General features: G+C 63.8%; 1 protein-coding gene across 1 annotated transcript in view; it reads right to left on the bottom strand.

Moving 5' to 3' along the window:
- Positions 1-11441, bottom strand: part of ANO1 (anoctamin 1) — a 52623-nt gene extending 41182 nt beyond the window's left edge. The window contains exons 1-2 of the mRNA XM_040970816.1: positions 11274-11441; positions 6060-6422 (exon numbers count right to left, since the gene is read on the bottom strand). Of these exons, the coding sequence (XP_040826750.1) occupies positions 6060-6422; positions 11274-11381 (471 nt within the window). The 5' untranslated portion in view covers positions 11382-11441. The remainder of the gene's footprint in view (positions 1-6059; positions 6423-11273) is intronic.
- Positions 11442-26043: the final 14602 nt, after the last annotated feature.

Raw genomic sequence — 26043 nt, 5'->3', positions numbered from 1 at the left:
CACTCCAATGCCGCAGCGCCCACTCCCATCGCGGGTGAACCCCAGCAACCACCCACCCCATCTGCCAGCCTGACTATGCCCCCTGGGGAGGCCATGGGAGGACACCGTATCACCAGGCTAGGGCCCCAGTGGCCCTGCTTGGCTACCCTGCCATCAGAGCAAGCTGCCCCGTGGGCCACACGTGCCCTTCCAGGCCTAGCAGCCTTGACCCCAGGCCAAGGAGCTTCCTTCCGGCGTTCCTGAACTCGACAGAAGTCCCAGCTAAAGGGATCCTGGGTCCTCCGTGATGCCACAGCTGCGTGGAAAGCAGCAGCACAAGGCGCCACTCTGCGTGCCCGGCAGTGGGTGACTGCAGAAACCAAAGCCTGGAGGAGTGATGGCAACGGCCCCGGCAGGGCAGGGACCTGAGCAGGTGACATCTTGGCACCTGGGCCACACCGGCCATTCAGGGTGAAGATCCTGGCACCAGCTGGCCACCTGAGGAAGAGAATCAGACCCCTGAGTCTGACTTTCTGCCCACCCCCCAGATCTTGCTGCTGCTGGACCCAGCAGTGGGTACGTGGGTCCTGGCCTAGCACACAGCTGGCTCAGCTCAGGCCTCAGCACGGCATGGCGGTTCCTGCGTGCGTGAATGGATGAATGACAGGCGTGGTGATCCCCGCCGGGGCTCAGGACACAGTCTGAAGCACAGACCGTCTGCTGGCCGAGTGGACGCTGGCTGAGCTATAGGACCTGCAGGCTAGGCAGAGGATGCTCCCCCAGCTGCACAGCGGGCAGACTTCAGAATGCCCTGGGCCAGCCCCAGCTTGGGCGAAGTCGGCTGGACTCAGGGTAGCCTTTCCCTGCCCCCTTACTACCCCCCACCAGCTGCTGAGGCTAAGTCCAACTCTGCAAGGAGACCCCCCCATGGCCCCAGCGCTGGGGAGCCAGCGAGGGTCCCAGGCTTATTTCTGAATACAGGGGGCAGGGAGATGCATCGGGCATGGGGCCACAAGTGCCTGGAGCCCGCTGCTGCCACCACGAGAGAAGGTAGCCCTGCAGACTGAGTGCTGGGGCTTCCTGGGGACACATCTGGCCAGACGCAGTGAAGGGGCCATGGGACGCCCCAGGATGGGTGCAGACTGCAAAGTAACAGGGTCATGTTGACCCCAAACCGAGCAGAGAGTGGGCGTGGCCAAAGGCGTGCACCTCAACCCTGAGCAGAAACCAAACACAGATGCCCCAAGTCTCCCGGGGGAGCGAGGTCTCCAAGTTTCCATCGGAGACTGCAAAGGTCCCAGGCGAGCTGTGCTGAAAGGCAGCCAGCCCAGTCCAGCCCTCACACGCCCAACGGCGGCCCTGGCCAACAGAGCCCAGGCCTGTGGGGGCAGCTGGGCCCACAGAGGTCAGCCTGGGAAAAGACCCTCGTGGCCCGGAGGCGGCCCCATCACCAGTGGGCCACCAACTGTGGGCTGAGCAGCCTCACTGGGATGGCTTCTGGCATTTTCCATCCAGAAGGAAAAAGAAAATCCACAAAGGAAACACAGGAGTCCCCCAGGGAGGCCAGGGGTGCCTCCCACGGCTGCAGGCTTGCATGTCCATCCCGCACGCAGGGGCAGGGAGACCCCGAGCAGGGCCAGGGCCCACTGGGCAGCCCTGCCGGAAAGGGCAGGCATACAACTTGCTGGAAGGGTTGTACCCCCTGCTGCCCCCATGGGTATTTTTCCAGTTTCCCTCGCTTCCTGGGCAGCTCTGGGTGAACGGCATACCCCACAAGGTCCAGGAAGTTTTAGAATCAGGGTCCAGCGCCCTGGGGGAGGGGCTGAAGCCTGGGACCACAGAGTCACCAGGGGAGACCCCCCTCTACCAGCCCCTCCCTCAGACAGGTCCGGGGGGAATGTGAGCCCCTTCCACACCCAGGCCAGCCCAGCCTGCCCACTGCATGCCCACCTCTGCCCGCCCACCTGGAGGGAAGGCCCAGGCCTCCTGACCCCATCCGTTGAGGACATGTGGCTGCATGGCCAAGCCCCCTTGCCCCCTGCTGCCTGGTGATCCCAGGTTGGGCGCCCCCATCCTTGGCAGCCGCCACCTGCCCTCCCTCCCTGCTGGCACCCAAAGATGGAACACTGCTTCTCAGGCAGGAGCTGTGGCCTTGGGGGTGCCATCCAGCGTCTGGCATGGAACGGGCGCTGGACACTGAGAGAAGAAAGGAAGGAAGGGGGGACCTCAGACCCACCCCCGCATCTCCCAGGCAGCAAGCCCGCCTCCCGTGGGTCCCACGACGAAGCTGACTGCCAGGTCCATCGGGACCCAAGATGGCGCCGCTGGGAGAGGTAACAGCAGCTGGCAGCTGGGCTCTGAAAGCAGTGTGTGGGGCGTGGGCGTGAGTCTGCTCTGCTCACCCCACTTAAGAAACAAACCCCGAGACAGACAAGCTCTATGGGGAGACAACAGATGGCATGGGTGACACGGAGCAGGCGCTGGGCTTGCACAGAGCTGGGGCAGGCATGCAGTCCAGGGGCGGGGGAGGCACCTGGGACGCCCTGGCCCAAAGCGGACAGCCCTGCCCTGTTTCCCTTCACAGCTTCCGGGCAGCGAGGCCCCTGGGAAGTGGCAGGTGGCGGCTCCCGGCCCTGCCATCCATGTAGGACACCCACAGGCCAGTTCTGGGCTCCTGACTCCAGGTGTTTGGGACAGCTCCGACCTCGCCTCTCAGCGAAAAACAAATGAAGGAAAAGGAAAAGGATGCAGAATTCACTTAAAGCGAGTCCGTCTGCGTAGCGCCCAGCTCTGCCTCCAGAAAACCAGGGACCGAAGTGACACTGCGCGCTTGGGGTCGCAGTGGCACTTGTGTGTGTGATGAAAGTCAGAACGCGAGCTCCAAGGCCAGGGCCTGCTGGGTGACGGGGAGAGGGGTGCGCCCTGGGGTGGCAGAGGCTAGTCTGCTTGCAAACAAAACCCAGGACTTGTGAGAAGAACTTCATGTTCCCACCAGGGTGGAGTGCTGTGCAGCGTGCAGTCAGGGGTCCCCCCAGAAGCCGGAGCTGCCCCCGACACCTGCCCACCCTCTCCTGTTACCATGGCAACCTGGCCCCACTCACTAGGTCACCTGGAGGAGGGTCCGGGGGACCCGGTTCTCTGCACCTGTGACCCTCAGTTCCTGGGAGCCCATGGTTGGGTCTGTGCTAGGCAGCAGGGGGCGGGACGTGGGAAACTCTGAGCCCTCACTCTGTGGTCGCCTGCCCTGAGCTGGAACTCCAGGCACACATTCGGCTCAGGGGGCAGAGTTGGAGCGAGGGGGCGGAGCCCTCCCTCGGCAGTCAGGCATCCTTCCCAGTGGTCCCATCCCAGCACGCTTTTCAAAAACAACATCCGACAAGGAGGACAGCGTGCAGATGCTGCCGGTCTGCCGCGCCAGCTCGGGGTGGGGTGCGGGAGCAGTCTGAACCCGGGGGAGGAAGGGACATAAGTGAACCCACAGAGGCAGGAAGGCAACGAGCTTGCATGGGGTCCCAGGGTCCATGACCTTGATGGAGTCTGCCAAAGTTGGGGTCAAGTTCAGCATCGGGGCAGTATGCGCCTCCCTGCCCCCCGCAGCAGCACACACAGCCTGGACTTCAGTGGGCGGCCTTCTCGGCAATGACCCACGGACATAAATAACGTGAGCCAACTCTGAGAGCGGACTTCAGAAATGCGCGCGGGCTCCGGCTGCAGGGAAACAGGCTAGCCGCAAGCATCTCCCGTCCCTTTAATGGGCGCTCTGGGAGCCGGCCAAGGGCAGGGGGAGGCTGCGGCTCAGGCGGAGGGGGAGGGCTGGCTCCTTCCGCCCTCCCCGGGTCAGTGTCCAGGGGCCGCAGGCTCCGAGGTGCCCAGGACATTTCTCTGGGACCCAGGGCCCTGCCTTCGCCCCATGGTTTGGGATACTTTGGAGGGAGCCCTGCCTGCTGTGGGGGTTCATGAGCGAAACGGCCTTCAGAGCAGTTGTGTCAGTGTGGGAGGCACTGAACAGCATCTCCCCGGATGTCCTGCACTGCCACCTGCAAGGCCCTGTGGACGCACTATAAGCCCTTTACTGGACAGCAAGGACAGTCAGGCTGGGCTAGAGCAGCCTCTGTGACCATGACAGGAAAGGCCAGGGACAGTGGGGGACTCCAGGGGCAAAAACGCCAGGGCAAGGCAGCTGCCGGACCAGGAGCCATCGGAAGTGCCCAAGCAGGAAACAGCCTCCTTCTCACCCCCCAGCATCGTCACAGGGCCTACGTCCTGACCACGCCTTGACTGGACACTGCCAGCCTGCAGGACACAGCAAGCCTAAGCCACCAGGGAGGGAGGGGGAGCCCCCGACCCCAACCCCACCACAACAGCTGCAGGTGACAGAGGCTGTTGCCAACACTCCCGTGCCCAGAGCCGGCCCGGGGACCCTCGCTATGTCCACCCTGCAGGTGTGCAGGACAATGACCTCTCATGGACACTGCGAGAAAGGCAAGGACAGAGGGCTTCATGGGGCCCCAGGGTGGTGCCCAGGGTGGGTGCAGAAGGTGGGGTCAGCACTCAGCAAGGAAGAGGGGTGGCCGCACCTCACACCAGAGATTCCACTCCCCAGCCCAGCCTTGAAAGCAGGCACATATTTGGTCTCTAAGGCAAGGAGGTGTTGGTAGCCGGGGACGGCTAGGGACAGCTGAAACAGGAGAGGGCCAGCAAACCGGGCTATGTGCTGGGTAGGAGCGTGCGGCGTGGCGCACCCAACAAAACCTGCAGCTTGAATGCCCAGAATCTGAGCACGCCTGTCCTCCCCCACCGGGAGGAACTGCTGCTGAAATGAATCTGCCTGGGCTCCGGGCGCGCTGATCGCCGTGGCAGCAGGAGCGTGCATGGCCCCCGCGGTTGCTGGCTCTGCCGGGGAGAGCGGGTGGAAGCCGCAGCCCCCAGACACGGGACCTTCCGGCGAGGCCCTGGCATCAGGGGGTGAAGCCAGGAGCTGGAACCCACCAGTGTGAAGAGCCGACTCGGCAGCTGCCAGGCCCACTCAAATTATGCAACGCGTTTGGGGATCACTTAGGAGGAAAATGAATTTTCCTGGTGATAGGAATCGATGTTGGTACATTCTCTTTTTATTTCAAAGTCCCGAGAGAGGATGGTGTTTGGGAAATGATATTTCTTACGCAGTTTTTAATCACACAGGGAGGCACACTCTCTCACCACAGCTTTGCCCACTCCGCATTCAGATAAACTGAGACCTGGCAGTTCTGCAGAGTCAAGTGCAAGGCCAGGGGTCTGCCTGAACTCACAGGTTCCTGTCAGACAGGAGCTGGTGGTCTGGACAGCATATCACAGAGCGGAGACGCAAACTACCGACCCTGCACGCCTCCACCCCCACGCAGAGGCCAGGGCTGCAAGCAGAGCCAAGCGAGGCAGAGATCCTCCGGGCCAGCGAACCCTGGGGCTGCGGCTTGCTAGGTAACACCAGGAGCGGCGTCTTTACCAGGCAACAAGGAAAGCTGTCCGGCCTCAATGATAACGCACTGCGCCCACTGCTGCCACCCACGGGCGCCCACTGCTCCCTCCCCACGGGCACCCACTGCTGCCACCTCATGGGCACCCACTGCTGCCACCTCACGGGCACCCACTGCTGCCACCCATGGGCGCCCACTGCTCCCTCCCCACGGGCACCCACTGCTGCCACCTCACGGGCACCCACTGCTGCCACCCCACGGGCACCCACTGCTGCCACCCACGTGCGCCCACTGCTCCCTCCCCACGGGCACTTACTGCTCCCACCCATGGGCGCCCACTGCTCCCACCCACGGGCGCCCACTGCTCCCTCCCCACGGGCGCCCACTGCTCCCTCCCCACGGGCACCCACTGCTCCCACCCACGGGCGCCCACTGCTCCCACCCACGGGTGCCCACTGCTCCCACCCACGGGCGCCCACTGCTGCCACCCCACATGCGCCCAGGTGCTCCCACCCCAGCCTGGGGTCCAGTGACGACACAGGTGCGCCCACCTGCTTCTACCCCCACCCCGCCCCGGTGCTCGTGCGCCCGCTTGCCCGCCCCGCCCCCTGGCGCCCGGATAATTACGTCCTCGTCGCGCTCCAGCTCCAGGCCGGCCTCCAGGAGGTTGCCCTCGTACTCCTCTCTGCGGAAGCGCTTGTCATCCTCGTGATAGTCCATGGCGGGCTCGGGCGGGCTGGCGTCCGAAGTGGGCAGTGGCATGGGCGACGGCGGCAGGGTCACCGCCTTCCCGGGCAGGGGCTGGTCCTGCCTGGCACCCCGAGTGCCCGACGCGGGCTCGGCCTGCTGCGTCCTGCGGACCAGGGGCCGGCTGCCCGAGGGCCGCTTGTGGTGGTACACGAGGATGTAGTCCACCTTGCGTTTGCCGTCCCGGAAGTACAGGCCATATTTGCAGCTGGCGTCGGGGTCCACTGACAGCGAGTTCAGCAACTGAGCAGGGCAGGGCGGTGTGGAGAGACAAGGAGACACTGAGCATGGCCGAGGAACGCTAGGAGCCACGGAGCCAGCCAGCCAGCCAGCCAGTCAGCCAGCGGCTTCCATCTGCTCTCCCCCGCAGAGCCAGCCACCCCTGCCAGGCCCTCTCCATCCCACCCATCCGACCCCCTGTGGTGGAGAACAGGCAGCCCACAGTATCAGGGCCATAGCCTGGGCGCGGGTCATCCAGGACTGATTTAAAGGAGTCTGTGCTGGGGTTGAGGCCACTGCTGTGCCGTCTCCTATGGGGAACGTGACCAGCCTGGGGTTCGAGTGTCCCAGAGACATCCCCTAAGGATGCTGTGCAGTGTCCGGGCTGGAAGGACAGTGCTGAGGGCCAGGCACCTGCCCAGGCCCCGAACCCGGCCACCTCCACACCACCACCTGACTCTTGCCCGACCCTAGCAAGGCCACAGAAGCTGCCCTTGACCTGGGTGCCCCGCCCAGCAGCCCCAGCCTGGAATACCCCCTCCCCACTGGCACCACGTGGTCACGTGGCATTGGTGGGAGGAGCAGCAACGAGTGCTGGCCGCTCTACAACCCCAAGTGCCAGAGGGGAAAGAAGATACCCCAACACAGAGTGCTGGGGTCAGGGGTGCCGGCAGAGGCAAACGGAGGGAGGGAAGGAGCTCACGGCCAGGCTGTGGGGGCTGGGGTCCTCACCCTCACTGAGGGCAGCGGCAGGGCTGTACCCCTGGCACCTTGGCCTCTCCGGCACTGCCAGGCATGGCGGGGTCAGCAACCGGGACTACACGTGGCGACAGGTCTGCCTGCCTGGGCCACCTCTGGGAGACCCACACGGCACGGCAGCATCACCCAGCTGCTTCCCCGGACGCCCTCCTGCTCTCTGAGATGATACCTCCCCGAGGGCTGGTGGGCTGGGACCCCCACCCCACCCCAGGCCAGGGGAACCCCAGCTTCTGCCTTCTTATTAAACTGAGGCACACTGAGAGCGGCTCTGAGGTCACAGGGCAAGCGGACAGTGGGGCCCAACTACAGGGCCCATCCACATGGCCCTGGGCGCTAGGGGACACTGACCCCATGCCCGCTGGGCCTTGGGCGCTGACCGACAGGGTCAGCAAGGGGAGGCCAGGAGAGCGGGATGTGCCCTCTGAGGCTGCTGCAGCAGTGGCAGGGGTATGCGAGGCTGGGGGCACGGCATGTGTCTGATCGGTCCCCGACCCTGCAGCCACCAGGCTCGGCTTCCTGCCTCAGCCCTGCGGCCCCAAGGAGGTCAGAGTCCCAGGAGCTCCTCACCCCGGCTCCTTCCCCATCATCCTCCCGCCAAGGGGCATGCCCCAGCTGCTCACTGCTGGCCCTCCCTGGCCTGGGCTGCAGGCCTCTGCTGGGGATCCAGAATGGGAAGGGGCCCGGCCGTTCTCCAAGTCCCGGCAGGATCCCTTGCCTGCAAGTGCCTAAGAGGCCTCGACCTCACCACACAGTGGGGCTCAGCCTCCTGGGGGTAGGGGGTCCCGGCTGGCAGTGGGCCAGCCTTGCCTGGAGCAAGGTCAGATAGTAAGGCCACCCCTGTGGGGGACTTGCCAGGGGACACATTTGTTCCCAGGAGAGGTGGAAGGAAGCAGTGGCAGCTTGCACACATGGGGCAGGGAGTGGAGCCAGAGGCCGGTCTGGAAGGCGTGTGCTCCTGCCAGCTGGCCCTCGCCGGTCCTCCATGACCGCCCTCGGATGGGCCGACTTCCCGCACGGGGCTGCTGGCACATACGATGTCCCATGGACGTGGTCAAGGGCACAGAGAAACGGCAGGTGTCATGGCTCTCGGGCCAGCTTCTTGCCTGGCTCCCTGCTCATGCGTCCTGGGAGGCAGCAGGGAGGGGATGGCCCCTGTGCCCCACGTGGGACAGCCAGATGCGGGCTGCAGCCTGGCCCGGCCTTGGCTGGTGTCGGCCCCAGGGAGTGAACCAGCAGATGCAAGCTCACCCTCTCACTCTCTCTCTGCCTTTCAAGCAGCAGGTGGAGGGCAAGCAGGAGCTGCAGGGACCCCGGGGAAGGGGAGAGCCCTCGGAGCGTCTCTGCAAGCGCTGCCTGATGCTCCGTTTCCACAGCCGGCAGGGAAGCCGCGTTTGTGGTGGGTGCAGTGCAAGCACAGTGGGTACATGCAGAGGCTGGCCCCCACCCCTGTCGCTGCTGGGGGCGCCCACAGACCCAGGCAGGCCTGAGACTCTAAACGCAAAGCCCCCACCCCAAATGCATCCTGAGCTATAGACTTGCTGTGGCAGCAGGGGAAGCAGGGTGGGAGATGTGAAGATACTTGAGGCTGACCCCCTAAAGTCCTGGGCTTGGGGAGAGCTGCCAGAAGTCATGTCCCCAGCAAAAGGAAACAGAAGCCCAAAAAATGCCTGCTGGGGTCCCCACGGGGCAGTGCCAGGTGGGGGCAGAGCACCGTCCCGCAGGGATGACCTGGCAGCCTGGCCTTGGTCCTGCATGGGTTATGAGGGCAGAGAAGGGCTACAGTGGCGCTGGGACCCTGTGCACCTGTCCCTCCTCTGCTCGCAGCATCTGCGTGTGCCAGCGTAGCCGTCCTGTGGGAAGCTCCTGCCTTCTCCGTAGGCAGGCAGGTGGCGTTGGGGACCCGAGACGGTTTCCTCCTGGTTTGAGGACTCTGCTCTCGGGCCAGAGGAACATCCTTTCTAGATGTCATTTTTTTTTTCTAATAGTGACCCCCCAAGCACTGTGTCTGAGCCTGGGGAAGCTGGCAAGCTGTGACAGGCAGGGAACCATCCTTATCTCTGCAGGTGCACAGGTAACAGTGAGTCAGGTATGGCCGAGCTGTCTGGGCCTGCTCGGGCTGCACAGATCCTGGGCCTAGCAGCTGCCAGCTGGAAACGAGAAGGCAAGGACGCCACCGGAGGGGTAACGCAAAGCAGGGGACACAGCCCGGCGTTTACATTCGTTCCTCTGGTCATTGAACCTGGGGTTCACACGGAGAGCAGGGGAAAAGGGCCCCGGGCTTATCCCGCAGCCCATCAGAGCAGGGATGGGACGGGACTCAGGTTCTGGTAACCCTTTTCAGAGGCAGCCCACACCCTGCAGCCTCCACGTGGAGCCGGCGGGTGACTCAGGGCGGGCAATGACTGAGCCACCACTCAGCCTGGGCTCGCGGCTACGGCTGCCCCCATCCACCGGGCTGCCTGCCCTGCCGCAGCGGCCCCTTGGTTCCAGAACTGTACGCCGCCTCCCCTAACCCCGCTCCCCACGCCAGCCCCACACCGAGCCCTGCACCAAAGCAGCTGAGTGCCGCCTCTCCTTCCTGCCAGCAGGTCCCAACCCTCTCCCCCACAGCCCCACGGCACGAGGGCTGCCCCACCTGCCCCCACCCGCCTCTGGGTGAGCAGCAGGGCCAGGGGTCACTCACCGAGGACTTCGTTTCCTACCCCACACTGGAATCACCTCAAGTTCAAGAGGGTCAGTTTCTGGAACGTCCACTCCCCCTGGGTGTCGGCCAGCCCCGCGGTCTCACGCCTCCCACTGGAGTCCCTCTGCCCCAATTCTGGGTTTTTGCACGTGTGATGTGAAAGCCGCCCCCCTGCCCCGACCCACCAGGAGCAGGTTCACCGACAGCCCCTGCCCCACTGGTCTGTTCCGAGAGCCCAGGGAGGCACGGCTGTCATCACCATGGCCAACAGGCGTGTCTGTCCTTCCACCCCTGGCGGGCGGAGCCTGTCCCGTTCCCGTGCCCGCCCGTGCCCGGGGACCAACCAAGCCTGGCAGGCTGTGCTGTGCAGTCGCCAGCCCCGGAGCTGTTCGGTTACCATCCTGTTTATCACGGCAGGTGCTCTGCCCCACCCCCACTCCAACCCTGCACTTGCTGCCCACCCTCACCTGGATATCCCAGGAACCCCTCCACTCTCCCCCTGGCCCCGGATGAGACCCTGCAAGTGCAGGCCCGGGCTTCTGCCTGCCCTGCAGCCCTGGAATCCTGCCACCCGGGCTTGTCCTGTCCCCCACCCTGCGCTGGCATGCTGAGCCTCCGGCCACAAGGACAGGCCAGCACAGCTCGGCCGGGGCTGAGCCCTTAGCTGGCCAGGAGCAGGGAGGTGGGGGCAGCGCGGAAGATGTCTGAGACGGGGCGGGAAGGGGGCGCGATTCAGTCCCCACAGCCACACCCCAGCCTTTCCCTCTCCAGGCAAAGTCTCCCTTGAGCCAAACACCTTGGGGACAAATTCTGCCTCGCAGGGGTCCCTCCTCAGCTGCTGCACCCCGCCCAGGGAAGAAGTGGAGAGCTGCGGAGGGGGGTGGTAAGGATATTTGGATGGGGGTCCCTGACCACGTGATGGGCTCCGGAACAGGCACCCTTGCCCAGCCACTATCAGGAACCCATTAGCAAGCAGCGCAGAGGAAACAGAGTGAAGAAACCCCGAGCCGCCAGCAGGCTGCCCTGAGCGCTGAGTTCCCCTGTGCTCCGGGCCAAGCAAAGGCTCGCTGGCCGGAGCAGGTGGGACCCGGACCCGGAGCTCCGGCGGGCACTCGGCCTCTGCCCTTGATCGGCCATCCCCACCCGGCTGCCCTTTGGGCTTGGAAAGGAGGGTCCCACTTGGGAGGCCACGGAGCAGGGCCCTACAGGCCATGTTTGTTCACGCTCGTTTTGGGCTCGCCCCTTCCCCAGGCACACGTGTGCGAGTGGACGCCCCCCACTCTGTCTCACAGAGGGTGTCACCAGCCGCTGTTGGGGCCCCGGAGCACCACCCCTGTCCCCGCACCCCCTACCCGGTCCGTGCGCCTCCAGCTCCAACCCGCCCTGCGCACAGGTGCGCGGCCCGTGCGCCCGCCGCCGCCGCACTGACTCACCGTGCCCTCGGACGGCAGGTGGCCGATGTCCTCGATGGCGCAGATGTTGATGATGTGGACGCTGCGGTCCTCGGCCGGGAGCGTCGAGTATTTCTCGTTGACCCTCATCGTGGCCGCCTGAGCGCGGGCACCGCCGGGCGGCGCGCCCTCCCCATCCACGGCCCCGGCGGCCTCTGCAGGCGGAGACGGCAGCGTTCGCTCGCTCGCTCGCTCGCTCGCAGGGGGCCGGGCCTCCCCGCGCCCCGGCCCGCCGCCCGGGGACGTGGCCGCCTCCCGCTCCGCCCGCCGCCGCCCTCGGCCCGCCCGGGTGCGGGGTGCGCCCGACCCTCCCCCGGGGCCCGTGGCGCCCGACCTGGCGGCTGGTCCCGCGGGCGGCCCCGCGCCTGAACGGGAACTTGGCCGCCCGCCTGACTTTCTTTTCCTTAAAGATAGAAGCCCCGTCCCGCCAGCTCGCGCAGGGGCGGCGGCCACGCGGGTCAGATTTTCCGTAGGAATTTAAACACAGGAAGAGAGTATCTACGGGGCCCCTCCGCTCCAAGATTTATTTTTATCCGGGGAGAATGCCCCCTTTGGATGTGGGGCCCAGGTTAAAAAGGGAGAGTTCCTACTAGGGAACTGCCTGTAGTCCCCCCCTTCAACCAAAGCACCCCTCTCCCACCCTGCACCCGGTGTCCCATCCCCCAGGGTCTCCCTCCACCCCGTGCAAACCGCTGTTGTCACTCAGGTCTCACCTCCTCCGGGAAGCCGCCCTGATTTCTGCAGCCCGCTATGTCTCCCCCTTCCCCCCCCTCCAGTGGGCACTGGCTCCAGGAGTGAGACCCTCCCCGGGGACATCCCGTCTCAGGAGACACTGACGCCACCCGAGGCTCCTATTGACCAGTCTCAGCCACGGTCCCTTCCAAGCGCCTAAGTATGCATGGCCCCAGGTAGCTCCACACCCCTTAGCCTTCTGCGAGGGGGTTTGGCACCCCCAGAGGTCTCCCCATCCCTGCAGGGGGACAGAGAGAGGGGCAGGAGCCCGGGACAGCCACGCTCACTGTGCCTCCTGGGGAGGGGGAGGAAGGGGAGGATTCTCCAAGGTTTCCCCTCTGTCCACCTGGGCAGGTCTTTCATCCACTTCCCCCAGCTACCTGCCGACACTTGAGCTCAACTCATCTCTCCCTCCTCGTGGCCTCACAGCGGTTGTGTCTGCTAGATTAAGGACATGGCGCAGGCAGGACAGGGGCCGTGTGGCCGCTGTGTCGCTCACTGCCAGGGCGCGCAACGTGCCCCACTCACACACACACACGTAGCTTGGGGGTGCTTCAACTTGGAAGGCGCCAGAAGTTTGTCAGGTCCCCTGCCAGCCAGAGTCAGTCCTTATCCCCAGCAGAAGCCGCTCCCACGGCCTCCACCACCCTAGACCCGCTGACTGGCTGGAGGGCAAGCTCCCAGGGCCTGGAGGAATCGCATAGGAGGGGTCAGGGCCAGTGACTGGTCCCCTTCTCCATGCCAGCGCCGAGGCACCCTGGAGAGCTGTCTGAACGGGTTCTGGAGGCAGAAGACAAAGCCACGAGGGATGACCGGTGCAGGAAGGAGCGAGTGTAGCATGGTCCCTCATGGATGCCAGGGTGGGGGGATGCTCAAACACCAGAGGTGACCCTGGACTGCTGACCCCAGAGGCCCTGGGGGAGCCCCCACATCGGGGCCAACCTCCCAGGCCTGCTCACACCAGCCTTGCATCCTGCATCCACTCACCCCGTGTTCCCTGAGATGGACAACAGAGACTCATTTAGCCAAGTGCAGAGGGGACGCAGCGGGGGCAGGGAGACCAGGAAGCACCGAGGTCTTCAGAAGCCCCTCCCCCAAAACAGGAGGGAGGATGGAGCCCCAGGGAGTCAAGGCACCTCCCCTATTCAGGACTGCTCCTGGGGTCCCTAACTGGCTCTGTCCCCCTTCTCCTCCCACCCCAGGCACGTGCCCCAGGCTATGGTTCTGGGCAAGAGCTCTGCCCACCTGGCTTCCCACCTGCCTGGAGAGCAGGCTCTCCCACACACTGTGCCCCTCCCCACGCACTGTGCCCCTCCCACTGTGGTTTCTGCTTGCTGCCCGTGGGTACCACCCGATGCCGGGCGTTGTCGGATGCCTCCAACATCGGACAGTCTCCAGGGGCCCAGCGGGACATGGGGAGAAGTGTGGGAGCCCGGCAAGGCCACCAGGAGGGCGATGACCCTGCCAGGGGTGCCCATTCCAGTAGCACTGCCTCTCGTAGCCGCTGCCTTGTGGGACCGGCTGTGGCAGAGGGCGTGGACGACAGCCACCCGGCACACAGCTCAACATAGGAACACAGCTCGAGGTGCTCGAGCAGGTATCAGGGCTTGCCAGCCTTTGTGGCCCTGACTGACGCAGCTGCTCCTTCTGTGAGCTGAAAGGTCTGAGGGCACCTATTCCCCATACCCCGCCAGAGTCCCAGGTGAACCTGCAGCAGGCACCCAGGACAAGGGCCCCGAGCTGGCGCCACTCCCCGGGGCTGTCCCGGGGTCACTTCACAGCCACTGGGGGTCACTTCACAGCCACTGGGGGTCACTTCACAGCCACCGGGGGTCCCATCCCTGCAGAGGACAGCAGCGCCCTCGTCCTGGCGGCGGGAAGAGTGTCACCCAGGGCAGGAACTTGGCTCCCAGCGCAGCACCCGGCCTGCCCTGTGCTCTCCCAGGAGCCCCCGGAGGTTGATCTTATCGCCCGTGTCACCCAAATGAGCGTGTCCAGGCTCAGAGAGGGGGGAGTTTCAGGTCAGGCACATGCCCGGGGACAAAGGAGATGCCGAGTCTAGATCGGCCAGTTCCTCCCCCGACTGGCAGCATGGCACACACACACATGCACACACACACACATACGAACATTCACCCACGTGGGAACTTTCAAAATTTCCTGGGAAATAGAAAGAACTAAGCTGATCTCAGTGCAAAAAAATCCACATGAGCTGTTCACACGTTTCCTGGAACTTTGGGAAGGTCCCTTGAAATCAGGGATTGCAAAGCTTCACTCAGCATCCCACTGAACTCTCCTGCCCTCCACGCATGAAGAGTGGGCCAGAGCAGACCCAGCGGCCACAGCCGCAGCTCCCGTTGGTAGGCAGGGACAGGGCCGGGGAGGCTCCACAGGCAGGGCCCTCTTCCAGGCAGCCCTCCGGAAGAAGTGAGCAGCAGCCGTGACTCAGAGCTGCGGTCCGCTCCCACGCCGCCGGCTCCGCTCGGTGGGCATCCCGTGTGGGAAAGGTGGGTGACATCAGGAGCTGCCGTCACCGTCCCCGGGGAAGGCGAGCTGGTTTAGAGCTGGCCCACTGTCACTTCCTTCCTTTGCATGATGTCAGTGCCGGGGCTGGGGAGCCTCCTCGGGCAGGGACACCGCCAGCCCTAGCCTGGGACACGGCCAAGGCATGCAGTCCCGTCTGGGCAGGGGCAGAGGGGGGATGCCCTTCCCCCAAGAGAACCCAGGGCTCTCCAGTTTCCATGGCAGGAGGGGTTTAGGAGCTCAGAGGTGGATTTGGTTAACCCGGAGACCCGCCTCCGGAGAATTCCAAAGCCGCAGGCCTCGTGCGCCGTCCCTCCTGCCGCTCCTTCCAGAAGCCCGGCTGGCGGGCTCTTCATGCCACCCCCTACCCTGGCCTGGCCCGTGGCTGCGTCCTGGCATGGGGGTGAGGGTGGGGTTCTGGGGCTCCCTTCTGCCCCAGCGCCCTGCCACACCCGGGCATCCAGTCTGGCTTCCCAATGTGTTCATTTATGCTGCAGGCGGGCCGACCCCAGGCCACACTCTGGACCAATGCCAACTCTTGCCAGGGGTCCCCCACGGGGCTCTCTCTTTAGAGGGAGGGGCCTCCAGGGGGCGGGAATGCCAAGAGCCCCTGCAGCCCTCCCTTCCAGGAGCTGGGGGACGGCACACACTTCCCAGCCCCACATAGATGCTGGACCCCACGGGCAAGCCCCCAACACTCGCATGTCGCCATGACGCCTCCTGAGAGCCCGCGGAACGTCACGGGAAGATGTGACTCAAAGGTAACTGGGAAAAATGATTTTCAGATCCTCGTGGTGGCCTCACAGTCACACAGCTCCGGGAGCCAGCTGCAGACCCCTCAGACACACGGATTTCACGAGCCAACCTCTCTCGGGCTTCCCTTTGCCCAGGAGCTTTGGGCAGCTCCATGGATGCCTTGGGCGTGCCAACCAACCACACACGCTGGGAACGTGGCGCAAGGTCTATCTTGGGGGACAGGGGTGAAGCTTATAACCTAGGGCGCTTCGGTAGCTGGCATAGGGCCAGAGCAGGCGGGTCCCCATCCCCACTCCACGACCCAGCGTGACCAGAGCTGACCAGTCAGACCCCAAGGCTTCTGGGACATCCCAATTCCCTGCTTGGTGCCCAGTGGCTGTCTCGCAGTGGGGTCCCTGCCCACTCTGGAGTGTCCCTCCTGCAGGAGAACTGCCAGCCTGCAGGCTTTGCTCAGGAAGGGCGGCAGAGGAGCGGGGTGGGACCCCAGACCCAATGGCCCGGGAACGTTGCGTTCTCAAGACCTTGTGCTTGTGGGAGCAGTGAGCGAGCGAACCTAGCTGGAGCCTCCACAGCAAGGCCGCCCATTGTCCCGACCTGACTCCGGGGCAGCGAGCGCAAGTCCCCGCAGCAGCTGCCCCCAGTGGGAGAAGGGACGACTGTGGGCGACAGCGGTGGGCTCGCCCTGGATCCCAGCTGGGATTTCCACCTGTTCGGGCTCATGTGGAGCAGTCTGCCGGCAGGCCGGGTGGAGGCTGGGATACAGCCGAGGATGGGGCTGGTCACATGGAGGTGGGAGACATGACCAGGGACACTGAGTCTGCCCACCCACCCAGGAACTAGCAGCAGTCCCTCTGGGGGCGCTGAGGGGTCACATCCCTCCGCCAGCATTGCAAGTGCTGCAGAGAGCTGCCCCAGCAGCCTGGCAGTGGGCCCTGCATGGGGGCCTCAAGCTCACTCACCCAGCTTTTCCGGGCAGCTTTTGGGGAGGGGCAGGCATCCCATGACTCCCTACCCACACTCTTTGTGCACTGCTCATTACTCAGGCACACACTGCGCCCTCACTCTCACATCCAGCCGGCCATTCAGCCCGCTGCCTACTCCCTCACCATCATCTTCCTCACTCACTAGCGTCACTCCCTCCCCATCCTCACTCACCCATCCATTTGCATCTTCACTCAGTCACTCCCCGACTCACCCACCTGTTCACTGGCGCCTCCAGGACCACGCACCTGCTCACCAGGTCACTCACTGCCATGCTGACCCTGCCCCCATGCCCCTCTGGACCAGGGCTGACCCTGCAGGTTCCCCGTCCTGTTTCCATCTGTCAGCTCCGCCCCTCCCCAAACTACGGGCTCCTCTGTCTCCATCTGATGGCTGCACCTCGCTTTTCAAGCCTGATAATGATGGCCGGGAGAAGTGCAGGCCATGCAGCCGCTTACTCAACAGTTACAGGCCCCGAGGCATTCGCTCTTGAAAAGTGGAGTGTCAGGAGGAGCAGTGAGCGTGAGAGCTGTGAGAGCCGTGAGAGCCACCGGCCTGGGCAGCTGGGCGCTAGCTGCTCGGCCTCCTGGGTCCCCTGTGCCGAAGGAACAAGCTCAGGGCTTGTGTCCCACGGCGAAGTGCACGCGCGCCCTCTGGCACACATGTGCACACCCACAAGAACCCGGGACCTCCTCCCCTGCAGTCTCCTGGAAGGCTGACCCTGACCCAGGGGCCCAGAGACTCCCCACCACCCGGGACCTCTGTGGGTGCACCGACCCTAGAAGCTTGCCCTGAGACCTTGCCCCCTGCCCCATTTCCTGATGGTGCACAGTTCTGTCTGACTTTCTGGGAAAGCCAAGCCTCCCTCGCCCCTCCCTCACCACCCGTTACATCCACACTACGCAGGAAGTCAGCCTGGGAGGAGGGCAGAGGGGAGCAGAGGCAGCTCGCCTAGGCCTGGCTTCCTCCAGGGTCTGGAGGTGCTCCCATCTTTGGTGGTTTTGGTGCCTGCTGGACAGAAGACCCCCCGAGAACCACTCATTCCTCCCTCCTGCTCCTGCTGGTGGGATCCAGAAACCTCGTCCGGGGCTCCCCTGAGGCACCCCTCGGGTGACGGAGCTGGTCTTACTGCAGCCAGCAAGGTCACCAGGGGCATCCAGCACAGCTGGAGATGGGTCTGCACCCAGCTTGTGCGCTATGGGCTGATGGGACATTCAGCCACAGGTGGAGGGAGATGGGTGAGTTCCCATGGCACCCAGCAGACACCTGAGGTGCGGGGCTCAGCAGGCACTTGGGGCTACACTGCAGAGCGCGAGGCCAGCCAGGTGGCCACCAGCCCTGCCCACTGCTGCCCGCTGCTGCCTGCCAGTCTCGCTTGTCCTGGGGACCTCAGCAAGGTGGGAGTGTCTGGGGGGGGGGTCTGTCTTCCCATCTTCACCTTTAGGATCTTCCTGCCCTCTGCCACTCCGGGACAGTCAGGAAGGACTCGGAGGGGCCAGTCTCTCTTGCCCGAGGCTCCCGGCCCTGGCACTCTGGGTTCTCAGCGCCCAGCAGAACCCAGCGCGCAGCGGACAGCTGCCCAGGCTGCCCCCAGCCAGCACCTGCTGTCACAGGCCCCTCTTTGTCTCCCTTGGGCAGTCCAGGGACCTGGGTGACAGGGGTTCTCCCCGAGGCAGGACGCACTGTTGTCTTAACATTTTCCAACATGCGGGGCTAGGGCCGCCCCCTCCCTCCCTCCGCCCGCTGGGACAAAAGCCCCATTGAGGAGCCGGGCTGGTCTGCCTCTCACCTGAGGGCCTGGCCGGGCTGCGACAGGAGGGGCTGGGCTTTCCTGGCAAGACAGGGGTGGCCACACGCTTCCAGAGCTCTCCGGGCTGCCAGCGAGCGGGGGACGCAGAGGGCACGGCCCTGGGCCCCGTCAGGAAGTCGGCAGGGCTGCGGCACGCACAAGGCTGGAGTGCGAAAGGTCACCGGACGTTCGCACGGCCTCCCCGAGGGCGTGGCCAAGCCCCAGAGGGCCACGGGCAAGGAGGGACGGCCTGCAGGTGCAGAGCGGACGGACTGACGGTCACAGGAGAGCACCTGCATGGGGCATGACTGGAGCCGGTCAGGGTGGGCAGGGGGCTGGCCTGACAGCAGGGCTCAGCTGTCTTGGGTCACGGGGTCTCTGCCTCAATGGGCAGAGGACAGGGCAATGCCTGTCATGGACCTGATGGCTCCCGGGGAGCTTCTCTTATTAGCGTTCACATGTGGCTGATGGGAGGGTTGGGAATGGGGGAAGGGTCGGGTAGGGGCCTCTGATTCCGGGCCTAACCACAGTGCTAGTCTATACCTGAGTGTGTGCCTCTCCCCCAGAGCTGGGCCATCACCAGGGACAAGACAAAACACTCTGGGCTTCTCTCGTCTCCACAGCACATCTGCAGTTCTGGCACACAGCAGGTGCTGGTGGCCCCAGCACACAGTGAGTCCACACTTGGCCCCAGCACACAGTGGGTCTGCACTTGGCTCCAGAACACAGTGGGTCCGCACTTGACCCCAGCACACAGTAGGTCTTCACATGGCCCCAGCACACAGTAAGTCTGCACTTGGTCCCAGCACACAGTAAGTCTGCACTTGGTCCCAGCATACAATGGGTCTTCACTTGGCTCCCATGCACAGTGGGTCTATACTTAGCCCCAGCACACAGTGGATTGCACTTAGCTTCGGCACACACAGTGGGTCTATACTTAGCCCAGCACACAGTGGGTCTGCACTTGGCTCTTACACACAATGGGTCTGTGCTTTGCCTCCCCACAGTAGGTCTGCACTTGGCCTGAGCACACAGTGGATTTGTGCTTAGCGCCTGTACATAGTGGGTCTGCATTCAGTCCTGGCACACCAGTGAGTCTATACTTAGCCCAGCACACAGTGGGTCTGCATTTGGCCCCAGCACACAATGGATTTATGCTTAACCCTAGCACACAGTAGGTGCTCACAAATGCCTGAAAAGTGGTTGACCCGGAAGACTGACAGGTGCCCCTGGCTCATCCATCAGGAAGTTCTAGAAACTCCCAGGGACCGGTGCCAGGCACAGGATGGGCCTCCTCCCTCCGAATCCTGCGGCCCTGCAGGGTGACCCTGAGGGACACAGACCTCAGGATACCTGCTCCCAGCTGGGCTCCAAGCAGGGACTGGCTGTGGGGTACACACACACACACACACACACACACACACACACACACACACATTACCACGTGCACCACCACAGCAGCTGTCATCAGGTCAGGGCCCGAAGCCTTGAGGCTGGCCTCCCCCTGGTTTGCTCACTCACATTCCAGTGCAGGGAGGCAGAGAGAGAGAGAGAGAGACAGACACAGGAAGGCCTAAGGGCAGGGAGCACCTGGGGTGGTCAGGGAAGGTCTGCTGGAACTGCCTGCCCAGAGACCGCAACCCAAGGCAGGGAGGAGCTGCAAGAGCTGGACCGAAAAGGGAGCCGGGCAGGTGGGGTCAGCTGCAGAGCAGGACCTGGGTCCTTGGCTCCCACAGGGCAGGGCGTGGGCTGAGCTGCACGGTTGAGACGGCCACAGCCAGTGCTGGCGCTGGAGGTCGGCCTGTGCCATCAACCTTTCAGCCGAGGACCCCGAAGCACCCAGCCCAGCCCCTGCAACATGCATCCCCTAACCATGGCTGAGCCTCCCGCCTCGGAAGGCCACCAGGGGTCCTGGCAGCTTCGCTGTTGCCTAGGAGACATCCCCACTCCACAATCCAGGCCTGGGGTCTCCCAGCCCGGGCAGGCAATGTCAGAGACGGGGCCAGAACCAGCTACCTCCCACACTTGCCCAGCCAAGCAGCACCTGGGGCCTCCTCTCCCTGCCCGCCCCGGGCTGGCTCCAGATCGCTCGCAGCCACACACTTCTGAGTTCCTTTGTCCGGGACATAATCCCGGGAAGCATGCGACAGCCCGGAGCTGCCAGGCTATGTGTGTGATCATGGCGGCCCCGCCCCTCTTCTTAAAGCTCCCTGAGAATCTAACGCTGTTCACAGGGACTGGGGAGCAAGGATCCCCAGAGACGGCAAAACCAGAACCAAACCACCATCCTGTTCACACTACGGTGTGAAAGACTCCCCCCACCCCCCCAGGACCTGCAGCATCAGCGAGAACGGAAGGAGCAGGAGGTTCTCTGGGGTGGGAAGAGGAGGGCCAGGAAGACCCACACCTCTGTCTGAGGTAGCCCTTCCCTGCCCTGACGCAGGAGGCCGGGGCTGGGGGGAAGGAGGGGGCAGGCAGGCAGGCCCGCTGTGAAGTCCGGGGAGCCTGCCAGAAAAACCTGGAGCAGAAACAGGACCAAGAACAGAGCAGGGAGGGAGGGCCAGGATACCTGTTGCCCTGGTTAGCATCTGGCCTTCCTGACAGGCCCACTCGGGCCAGAGGGACACTGGCTGGACCCGCTGGGCGAGGCGTACAGGCCTCCCCTACGGCAGAGGCCACCAGAGCCCCCACCAGCCAAGACCCGGGGACCCTGCTATTCCACCGGCCAACACAACCACACTGGGTCCCCCAGCTGTTCCTGGCCACGAAGCAAGTGCTGCCAGTGGAGCAGGTGTCACTGGAAGAGGGAAGGAAAGGGGAAAAAAGGGCCCAAGGGCAGCCCCAGGTCTCCTGGCCAGGGCTCCGAGGCACCCCACAGCCAGGGCTCCAAGGCACCCCACAGCCAGGGCTCCGAGGCACCCCACGGCCAGGGCTCCAAAGCACCCCACAGCCAGGGCTCCAAGGCACCCCATGGCCAGGGCTCCGAGGCACCCCACGGCCAGGGCTCCGAGGCACCCCACGGCCAGGGCTCCCAGGCACCCCACGGCCAGGGGGGCTATGGTCCAGGTGGCCGTCACCCAGCCCCCACCCAAAGCCAGAAGTGGGCCTGGTGGTGCTGGGAGATCGGCTACTCCCTGGCCAAGACCGAGGCCACGGCTTGGACACTCAGCTGTGGCCCAGGGCAATGACTGAAGGGGCAACACACACATATACCCTGGTCCTTCAGGGCACCCCACTCGAGTGCACCAGACTGCCTGCCCCAGGCCTCCCCTCCCCTCCCTTCCTCTCCTCTCCCCTCCCCTCCCCTCCTTTCCCCTCCCCTCCTTGCATCCACTCCACACAAGCACAAAACTGGGACATTGTGGTCTGTGTCAGCTGCTGGCTCCAGCCAGGTCTGGGGTCTTGTCCAAAGTTTGCAAAAGGCCCCCGCCCAACGGCCACTGCTCCCATAGCCTGGATTTGGGCACTTCCCACAGGAGGATCTCCACCCCGTGCGCCACCCTGGGGTCCATTTAGGAGTCTGCTAGATTCAATAGACGGCCACATGGGTGACAGCGGCCGCAGCATCCCCTTGCAGGCACAGGTGTGGGGGACACAGAACAAGATTCCAGAACCTTCCATGCTGACTCTTTGCACAGGCGCTCTAGGCCACTGTGGCTGAACTGCAAGCTCCCAGGGCTCCGGTGCGGGGTCCTCGTGGAGCAGCCTGCCCCTGCACATGGCCCCACACTTTTTGGACTCCACTGCATTTTTAGCAGGACGTGGAAGCCTGGGGTGTTCTCAAGGTCACGTGGGAAGCAGCCCAGGGGTGGCCTTCTCTCTGACCGCAGGCTCCAGGGTCCCTCCTACAGGCGCTCAGGCCTCCCTCTAGCAGGCAGCTCTGTTTCCAGCCACTCTGAGCAGCTGTGGGGTCAGAAACAAGCCTGAAAGGAGACAGACCAACACAGCAGAGCCCTGGTGCCAGGACAGCCCGGAGGATGACTGAGGCCCTGGGCGTGAGCTCCTGGTCTGTCCCCTCGCTGACCCCCGAGTCACCCCACGCGCAGGCTGAGGAACAGAGCAGGCATGAAGGATGGAGAGAAGAGAGAGATGCTGGTGGGATCCCAGAGCTGCCAGGGCAAACCCAAGGAGGTGGAATGGGGTGCCAGGGAGCCCCCCCAGGCTTCCAGAGGAGGACCAGAAGGAAGGGAGCCTCCCGTGAACCCTGAAGAGGCACCCCAAGCCCGTCCCACCCTGGAGAACTGAGTGAGCCAGTCTGCCCAAGAACGAACATGGCCATCAGCAAGAGGCCCCTGCCGTGCGCACAGGACGTCTGGGCTTCAGTTAGAAGCCAGTGCAGTGCAGGCAGGGCAGAGTCACGACAGGCCACAGCAGGTGCTTCAGGGACACACCCCATGAGGACATCCGTGAACCACGGAGGAGGCCGACGCTGTAGCACCGCACGGAGAGCTGCCACCTGGATGCCTGCCTCGCGTCAAGTGCCGGCAGCTCCACTCGTGGTCCAGTCCCTGGCGGTGGGCCTCCGGAAGCAGCAGTCCTGGGCTTCTGTGCTCACACAGGGGACCTGCGTGGAGTTCCTGGCCGCAGCCATTTAGGGAGTGAACCCGTGGATGGCTCAGCCTGATCTCTCTCTCTCCAGATAACTCTGCTTTAGAAATAAGTAAAAACATCTTAAAAAAAAACTGGAGAAGTCCACTAAGGGGCTGGAATTTCCAAACAGAATGAAATGGAAACTCTGGAGATAAAAATAAAGATTCGACAGAAAGATACAACAGCAGATTAGAGTGGAACAGATTACTAAACTTAGAAGTTATTAAAGTTGGACATGGAGGGGGAAAAAAAAAAGATGTGAAATACAGCAAGAGGCACACACTTCTTGGGCAGCGTGCCTAACTCACAGGCAGCTGCGGCACTGGTAACACAAAGACGGCGTTGGGAAGTCAGGCCAGGCGTTCTCGGAAAGCGATGGGAAAAGGCACAGGGCCACGTGAGCGAGGGATGTGGGCAGCGAGATCCACAGACGGGACGTGCCAGGCGGGCCAGGCAATAGGCACACAAGACCCTTCAACACAGCCAGAGGAAGGACGCCTGCTTCCAGCCAGCAGCCGTCAGATGGGCAGCCGACCCGCCCCCAGGAACCGAGGGAGCGAGAGAACAGAGTGGCCAGAGTGGCGGATCCTGCGGCGTGAGCAGGAGCTAGAGACGCTGTGAGCTCTGCACGCACAGGAAGACAGCGAGCCTCCAGCCCGGGGTGGATGGAGGAGACAGCCCGGGCAAGCGGGACACGCAGGGACCCAGTCGAGCGCCGCTCACTCGTTTTAAACAGCAGCCACGGAGTCTTGTGAGTGACAAAGTCCAAGTCGCAGGGACAGACATGCCGCAAACAACACCAAGATGAGAAACCTGTAGTCGGCAGAAACCGCTCAGCTCGTGCAGCCACGCCACACGAAGGGAGAACAGGGGAGACGCGGGTGTCGCCTCCAGTCAACAGAGCGATCATCGCACACCTTAACCACCCGAGGCCATGAAAACACGCAACAAAAACCCACAGAACGGAAGCGACCGTCACAGCTCCCACCCCCACGGTTAAGATCCTCACGCAGCTGTCCACGGACAATGGTTCTTAAGTCTGCATGCCACAGGGCCACAAGACGACAGCCAGCCAGACCCAAGGCGGAACCAGCGAGACATTCCGAGACCCCGAGGCCTAGGCTCGGGCGGTCCCACAAGGCTGGGAGCCTTGCCTCGGGATATAAGCCACGGGAACAAGCCGTGGCCTAACTTCTCCCACTTTGACAAGCAGGCTTTCAGTCCACTGGTTCACAATGCAGGGCTGGGTCAGGGTGAAGCCAGTTGTCCCCTGTGGGTGGCAGGGATGGCACAGCCACGGGAGGAGTGTGGTGGCACACAGCCAGCGAGCCAGAGCCCTGTCCTGCCTGGGCGCGGGACAGTGACCAAACCCCCAACAACGGCAGGGGAAGAACGCACTGACCAGGGCCTTCGCCTGGAGCCGGCCCAGAAGCGTGGCCACCTGCCATCTGCGCGAGGCCCCACCCATGCAACAAGGCGGGGAAAATGAATGGGAAGCTGTGGGTTGAAGAGATAAAGCAACAGTGTTTCCAATGGACAGAACCAAGATGAACATTAGGGAACTCAGAAGTACACCTGCCAAGGTCACAGTCAAGAGTCAATCATTCCTGAAAACTTCTGCCTTTCTAAGCAGCAACTGACTGACCAACACAAAGAGAAAGCTCCCAACCTTGACTCAGAGGCAGGAAGCCGCCAGGCGGCCGGCGGAACGTTCCAGGATTTCAGCTGTCAGCCCGTCCCGCCCTGCAGGGGCCCTGAGCTCCCAGTCAGTGCCAGGAGAGAGCCAAGGGGCAGGTGTGGGTGCGGCCCACAGGCGGATGACCAGGGAGCACCGAGCCATCGAGGTTGGTGTCAGCACCAGGATGGCCGAGGTCGAGTTGCTTGATTCGCCGCAAAGGTGTGGCCACGCTGCCCCCCACGGTACAGGACAATCAGTGGGATTGATGAATGGGGGTGGGCAGGTCAGTGAGGGGCATGAGGTGTCCCATGCCAGGACCTTGGCTTGCTCCCTCACCCCAGGCACCAAGCCAGCTCCAGGACCCAGTAGGGGACAACGTGAAGACCTCGGGCTGGGTGGACGAGCATCACCTGTTACGGCGACCACCGCGGGAGGACGGATCTGTTGGCCTCAGGTGAGAGCGGACTTAACTCCCCGACAAGCTGCCAAGGACTTGAAACCCAAGCCAGAACCCAAGGCCGCAGCCACGCAGCTGCAAGCCTGTAGACGCCTTGGGCAAAGAAGCCTTCTGGGGGTCTTCCTCAGAGGGGGAGACACAGGTGCCCACCCCCGGCAGCCTACGCCTGGCAATGGCCCAGAGGACTCCTCAACCATGGCTGGCTCGAGCTCAGGAAAACGGGCAGTAGTGTCTCGAGTGGCTCAGTGTCTCAGCGTGTCCTGCACCCTGCGATGCCACTATGAGGGGGGCTCTGCCTGGGGGTGGGGGGCACAGAACAGTCCATACAGATTCGCTCCAGAGGGTTCCAGAAACGCCCAGTGCAGAGAGAGACCAGAGCTTACAGCCAGGAGAGGCAGGTGCCTCATGCCTCAGTAGGGTGTACCACTCAAGTGCAGGATTCCTGGGAAGCCAGCGGGGGGTGGAGCTGCGACCGGCTCCAGAGCAGTGGCCTGGTGCAGAGAGCTTTCAGCTGGGCCGCAGGGCCATCACTGCGTGTGTTGGCTTGGCAGGGACCCAGACTATACATGTCCTCTTCAACAATTATATCCCCAAGGGGCTCATGGGGCATGGGGCCCATGGATGAAATTTCCCCCACCCCTGCTGTTGTTTGAGTCCTGGCTGTTCTGCTTAGGATCCAGCCACCCGCCATTGCAGCTGGGAGAGCAGCACAGGGTGGCCCAGGGCCTTGGGAGAAGCTCCTGACTCCTGGCTTCAGCCTGGCCCGGCCCTGACTGCTGTGGCCACGAGCCGACTCCTATCAGAGGAGAGTGAATCTGCCCAGGTCACAGGGCCAGCACTGAGACCCAGGGTGAGTTATCCCCCAAGGGGAGCGGGAACACGTGGGACCTGGAGCCTCTGGACTCCGGGAGGCCCTGTTCTCCGAGGGTGGCCCAGGAGCTACCTGGGGTTGGCGGTGACTGAGAGACCTCGGGGTCACTGAGGAAGGGAGAAGCCAAGGGGGAAGGAAAGGGGCGGCCCCTGGTCGGGGGCAAGGCTGCGGTAGCTGTAGGTGGAACCCCTGGGCTGGGGCAGGAGGACTCCAGATGACCCGTCCCCCTCCCCACCCCCTGCTGTGGGATGCAGGGGTTCGCAGGTGCAGGGGCAGGGCCAGGATAGCGTTACCAGGCAACAGGTAATGGATCCTCCCAGGGCACACCTGTCCTCCTGGGGAAGGGAGTGGGTGGGGCAGAAAGGGTCCCTCCTG

The sequence above is a fragment of the Ochotona curzoniae genome, unplaced genomic scaffold (genome assembly GCF_017591425.1).
Source record: "Ochotona curzoniae isolate NIBS_2020 unplaced genomic scaffold, NIBS_Ocur_1.0 scaffold_4937, whole genome shotgun sequence".
NCBI lineage: Eukaryota > Metazoa > Chordata > Mammalia > Lagomorpha > Ochotonidae > Ochotona > Ochotona curzoniae.
This window is presented reverse-complemented; position numbering and strand designations above follow the sequence as displayed.